Source organism: Neomonachus schauinslandi, chromosome 5, assembly GCF_002201575.2.
Source record: "Neomonachus schauinslandi chromosome 5, ASM220157v2, whole genome shotgun sequence".
Classification (NCBI taxonomy): domain Eukaryota; kingdom Metazoa; phylum Chordata; class Mammalia; order Carnivora; family Phocidae; genus Neomonachus; species Neomonachus schauinslandi.
The window spans coordinates 159805386-159811240 of NC_058407.1; the positions used below are offsets into that span (position 1 = coordinate 159805386).

General features: G+C 50.2%; 1 protein-coding gene across 1 annotated transcript in view; it reads left to right on the forward strand.

Moving 5' to 3' along the window:
* The window catches only part of FBRS (fibrosin), a 12966-nt gene extending 11296 nt beyond the window's left edge, over window positions 1-1670 (forward strand). The window contains 1 exon segment of the mRNA XM_044915112.1: window positions 1-1670. This exon segment is cut by the window's left edge and continues 1 nt beyond it. Within this exon segment, the coding sequence (XP_044771047.1) occupies window positions 1-438 (438 nt within the window). The 3' untranslated portion in view covers window positions 439-1670.
* Window positions 1671-5855: the final 4185 nt, after the last annotated feature.

Below are 5855 nucleotides of genomic sequence, written 5' to 3' on the forward strand. Positions count from 1 at the left end.
GCCGCCGCCGCCGCCGCCGCCGCCGCCGCCACGGCCGGGCCCCAGGGCCTTCACCTGCTGTTCGAGAGGCCCCGGCCGCCCCCGTTTCTGGGCCCTAGCCCCCCCGAGCGCTGCGCTGGCTTCCTGGAGCCCGCCTGGCTGGCAGGGCCGCCTCGCCTGGCCAGGCCGCCCCGCTTCTACGAGGCCGGCGAGGAGCTGACGGGCCCCGGCGCCGTGGCCGCCGCCCGCCTCTACGGCCTGGAGCCGGCCCACCCCCTGCTGTACAGCCGCCTGGCGCCCCCGCCGCCGCCGCCGCCGCCCACCGCGGCCCCGGGAACCCCTCACCTGCTCAGCAAGACCCCCCCAGGAGCCCTTCTGGGCGCGCCGCCTCCGCTGGTGCCCGCCCCCCGGCCCAGTTCCCCACCGAGGGCCCCCGGCCCGGCCCGGGCTGACAGGTGAGGGGAGGGGAGGGGAGGGGAGGGGCGGGGGGCCAAAGCTCCATCCCCCTTTCCTTTTGACAAGGTCCTAGAGCTGAGGTGTCAAGCCGGGGCTGGAGGGCAAAGGTCACGACCTCACCAGCCACCTCTGAGGTCATGGAACTTGGGAGCAGAAGCCCCCACCCCCACAAGATCAAGCATCAGATGGGCCTTGGGGTCACTGGGAGGGCAGAGGTCACAAGCCTCTAGAGAGAGGGAGGTGTGTGTGTGTGTGTGTGTGTGTGTGTGTGTGTACATGAGAGGTGAGAGTGGGGGTCATGTCAGAGGTGGTAGCTCGTGATCTCCAGAGGTACACCATCACCCCCTCTGAGGGCCCCTAGGCCCTTGGGCTGCCTCCCCAAGGGCTCACTAAGCCAGAGGCCAAAGTGCCCCCCCTCCCCTTCACCTACCACCCAAGTCCTCATGCCCTCTCAGGGCTGGGGGAGGAGGGGCTAACGGAAGGGGGGTTCCATGTACATATTTATCTCCCCTTCCACATAGCCCCCCAGACCTTTTGTACATTTTTACAGGGGTGCCCCTCCCAATAATCCCCCTTCCTGGTTAATTAAATCCTCAGACTGGTGCTGTGTTCCTAGGCTCTGGCCTCTCTGTGGGGGGAGGGGGGATTGTAGAGGGAAGAGCTGGGAGGGGACAGGCAGGAACCCAGGGCATATATCCCTGGGAATATGGAGTCAGCAGGAGACAGAGCAACAGGGGAAGGGACCTGGGTACCTAGGCTGGAAAGAAGGGCAGATGCTTCCTGCTTGGCTGACAGCCCAGGTCCCCCCCCCCACTTGTTCCTGTTACCTCTGTGTGCCACCACCCCCAAAAGGCTCAATCTCTAAGCTTCAGACTCCACCTCTTAGTGGCTCAGTCCCCCTACTCCATTTCCAAGTGCCCCCAGGACTCCTGGGCCCTGCCCTCCAGAACCCTGTTCCCCAGAACCCTGCCCTAGGCTGGGGAGGTGGGCAGAGAAGGTCACCATGTACCACACACCAAAGAAGGGGGTCGGCCCGGGGGCGGGCCACACAGGCAGCTCCTTCAGCAGCCTCTCGGCGGCAGCCCCAGCCTTCCCAAAGCAGCAGGCACCCCCAGGCTGGGGCCCGACCTAGAAGGCAGGGCTCAGTTTAACAGAAACGTAACGTTGACTTTTTTCCCCGCTGGGGCTTATTCTGTAACATGACTTGCGGATATTTATATAAAAATGAGTGTTACAATGAGGCCCCTTGGCTGCTCTTTCAGTGTGTGTGGGTCATCGGGGGGGGGGCCAGGGGGGTACTGGGTCAGGGAGGGATGAGGGAGGACAATACTAGGCATGTCCTGATGGAGGTTCCCCCTGCCTCCCACCTGGGAGAGCTGTTCTTTTACTTGTGCGTGGATGGATTGGAGCATTGGCATTGAAGTTTTTCACAGTTTCTACAACCCAGGAGTACATATTATACAGGATTCAAACAATACAGAAGAATAGCAAAACTAAGTTTCCCGTTTACCTGCCAACCCATGCTAAGCCTTGTGCCTTTCCTGAGGTAACCACTCAATCATTTGGTCTATGCCTTTCAGGCCCGTTTCTGTGTGTTTACCTACACATATGTACACGCGTAGTTCTGTTAGAAGAGATGTACAATTTTTTTTTTTAGAAACTGTTGGTTTTTCTTTTATATATGGTCACTATGAAATGAATACAAATACATAGTACAAAGGGAAAGTGCCTTATAATCTCACTCCTCAGAGGTGACCACTACTAATTGTCAGGAATATATCTTCATCTAGTTATTTTTCTAGCTGTATGCCTCAAATACTGTGAAAAAAATGGGATCCTGTGAGATGTATGATTTTGCAACTACCTTTCTACACTTAACGTTATTTTTTGATGCAGTCATTAAAAACCAAGTGACTGAACCGAGCTAGAGAGGCTGGCTCCCACCCGAGCCGCCCAGAATTGTCTTGTTCCACTGTACCCATTACTTTAGGGAAGATGGCCGCCAGCATTCTCTGCTACACATGCCCAAGGCCTCTAGGGAAGGCCCAAGCCTTGACTGTTCGAACAGAAATCAGAAACAGTTGACCAGAAAGACATGGCAGTCCTTGTTTTCAGCTTCTTTAGAAAAATCTAAAAATCTTTTTGACACTATACCTGCTTTCTCCATGGCTGCTCCTTGAGATGGGGCATGATCTCTCCAGATCGCCACTGTCTCCTCCACTCTTGTTTAGGAAGGAGTCATCGTCACTACTGAGGTACCTCCCTGGTCCCCGCACACATTTGGGTGTGGAACTGTCAGAAGAACCTCCTAGATACATATATCCAATGTCTCCTAGACCCCCCCCCAAAAGTAACTTAGATACCCAGTCATTTCCTAGATCAGATGCTGTGCCCCCAAGCCCGATCCATTTCCATCCCTGTTATCAGCACCCAAGTCAGAAAGCTCCCTCTTACCTTACTTGATTCATGGTCAGAACTGCGTTTTATTCTTTCTACCACTGTTCTTTTGATCATCCAAGCCACTGACGTTGTGGCTGGGGATACAGAGGTAAACAAAACAAACAAAAACCCAGCTCTCCTGGAGCTTATGCGCCGGTCCTAGGAGGAGTAACAGCACATGCTTCCAAAAGACAAGGAGGGTGAAGGGCACAACTCCCCAGGGCTGCCTTCTTGGGGCCTGTCCTTAGAACTGCTGCGCTTCATTGACGCATCTCTGCGTGATCTGTTCTGAACTCAGGAGCTCCTCAGGCAGAGGTAAAAGAGGAATCCAGAAAGACTGAATGCCAGGGAAAGGCAAAACAAAACCAAAATCGTTTCACCATTGTGAGGCTGCTATTTGGAAATGCATTTTTTTGTTGTTTTGAATGAACTCAGAAGTGTAGCTGTGTAATCTTGAGCAATGTGCTTATTTCTGAGCCATGGTTTATTTGTAGAATGGAGAGGTTTTTTTTTTTAATTTGAAGATCTAATTGACTCTATTAAATGATACATGGATTGGGCAGCATCCCATCTAGCAAATGGAGAGGTGCTCCTAAAATGGAGGGTTTTTAAAACAACTTCATTGAGATACAATTCTCATACCATGTAATTCACCCGGTCTTTTATGACTGGCTTCTTTCACTTAGCATGATAAGCAATTCAAGGTGCATCCATGTTGTAGCTGGAATCAGTTCTACATTCCTTTTTATTGCCAAACAATACTCCATTATATGGATGTACCACATTGTGTTTATCCCTTCTTCAGTTGATGGACATTTTTTTTTTTTGAAGATTTTATTTATTTATTTGAGACAGAGAGAATGAGAGACAGAGAGCATGAGAGGGAGGAGGGTCAGAGGGAGAAGCAGACTCCCTGCCGAGCAGGGAGCCTGATGCGGGACTCGATCCCGGGACTCCAGGATCATGACCTGAGCCGAAGGCAGTCGCTTAACCAACTGAGCCACCCAGGCGCCCCAGTTGATGGACATTTAAGTGTTCCTTTTTTAAAAAAAGACTTATTTATTTTGAGAGGGGGGAGAGAGAGTGTGTGGAGGGGGGTAAGAGCAGAGGGAGGGGGCAAGCTGACTCGGGTGAGCGCAGAGCCTGACGGTGGTGGGGGAGGGGGCTGGATCCCACAACCCTGAGATTACCTGAGCCGAAACCAAGACACTTAACTGACTGAGCCACCCAGGCGCCCTGGGTAATACCTTTCAGAGTTGAAAGTCCAAGAAGCAGATCTTAGAGCTCAATTAAGGAGAATGGCTTACTTACATGAAGCTTATTGGGAAGGCACATTTTTCAAAACAGACTTTGAGGTGAGGAGCATCTATCATAGGGGCAGAAGGAGTGTGAGCCAGTGAAGAACACAGGTTTAGAGTCTTCTTCATAAGACAGACCAGAGTTTGAGTTGGCCTCCACCCACCAGCTCTGTGACCTTGGTCTTTAGCCTGCTTCCGCTTTTCAAAGAAAATTACAATCCCAGCCCACAGGTTCATTGTGATGGTTACATGCAGGTAGAGGGTACTGAGCACAGAATTGAGTACACAGTGGACATTCACCAAATGAGAGTGTTGTTAGTGATTGCAGCGGGAAAGACTGTAAACAGGTCCCCTATTTCAAAATGGGTAGGTTGAGGTTCAGAGAACTTTATATGAGGTATGGAGTTAGGACAAGAAAGGAGACATACACATTTGGGGAGGAGATTAAAAAAATAAACTTGATTATTGTTAAAACAGCTTTAGAGGGGCGCCTGGGTGGCTCAGTCGCTTGGGCATCTGCCTTCGGCTTGGGTCATGGTCTTAGGGTCCTGGGATCGAGCCCTTCATCGGGACTCTCTGCTCGGCGGGAAGTCTGCTTCTTCCTCTTGCTCTCCCTCTATGCTCTCCCTCTCTCAAATAAATAAAATCTTAAAAAAAAAAACTAAAACAGCTTTAGATGTACAAAAAAATTGGCAAAGATAGTAAGCGAGTACAGAGACTTACTCTATGCCCCGAACTCAGTTTCCCGTGTTAACACCTATTAACATCTCACATTTGTTAAAATTCATCTGTCAGTATTGGTGCATTATTGACTTAAGTCCAACTTAATTCAGATTTTCTTGTGTTTTTTTTTTAAAGATTTATTTATTTGAGAGAGAAAGAGAGGGAGATTGTACCAGCAGGAAGGGCAGTGGGAGAGAAAATCTCAAGCAGCCTCTGCGCTGAGCGCGGCCGACCCGGAGATCATGACCTGAGCCAATAACCAAGAGTCAGATGCGTAAGGGACTGCGTCACCCAGGGGCCCCCAGACTTCCTTAGTTTTACCTAACGTCCTTTGCCTGTTCCAGGATCCCACAAGGACACCACATTACGTTCAGTCATCATGTCTCCTTAGGCTCCTTTTGACCATGACTTTTCTAGACTTTCCTTGTTTTTGATGATCTTGAGTTTTGAGGAGTATTGGTCAGATATTTTAGAAAATGTCCCTTATTTGGGATTCATACGTTGCTTTTCTTAGGATAAGACTAGAGTTATGGGTTTGGGGAGGAAACAGAGGTAAAGTGCTGTTTTCATCACATCGAGTCAGTGGTACGTGCCTTCAAATGATCCATCCTTGTGGCTGAGGCAGTGCCTGTCAGTTTCCACTGCAAAATTACTCTTTCCCCCTTTTTTGCATATTCTACTCTTTGGAAGGAAGTCACTCTGCAGCCCAGACGGTGGGAATTGGGAAATTATGCTCCACCTCCTTGAGGGCGGAGTATCTACATAAATTACTTGGAATTCTGTTTAGGAAATTTGTCTCTTCACCCTTTATTTACTCAATCATTTATATTATGATGGATTCATGGATATTTCTTTTCTACTTTAAGTTGTACTGCAGTACTATTTTATTTATTACTCCCCGGTTTGCAGTTGGCTCCTGTGTCCCTTTCATTGTGGGGTTTTATTTTGCTTTTTTTTTTT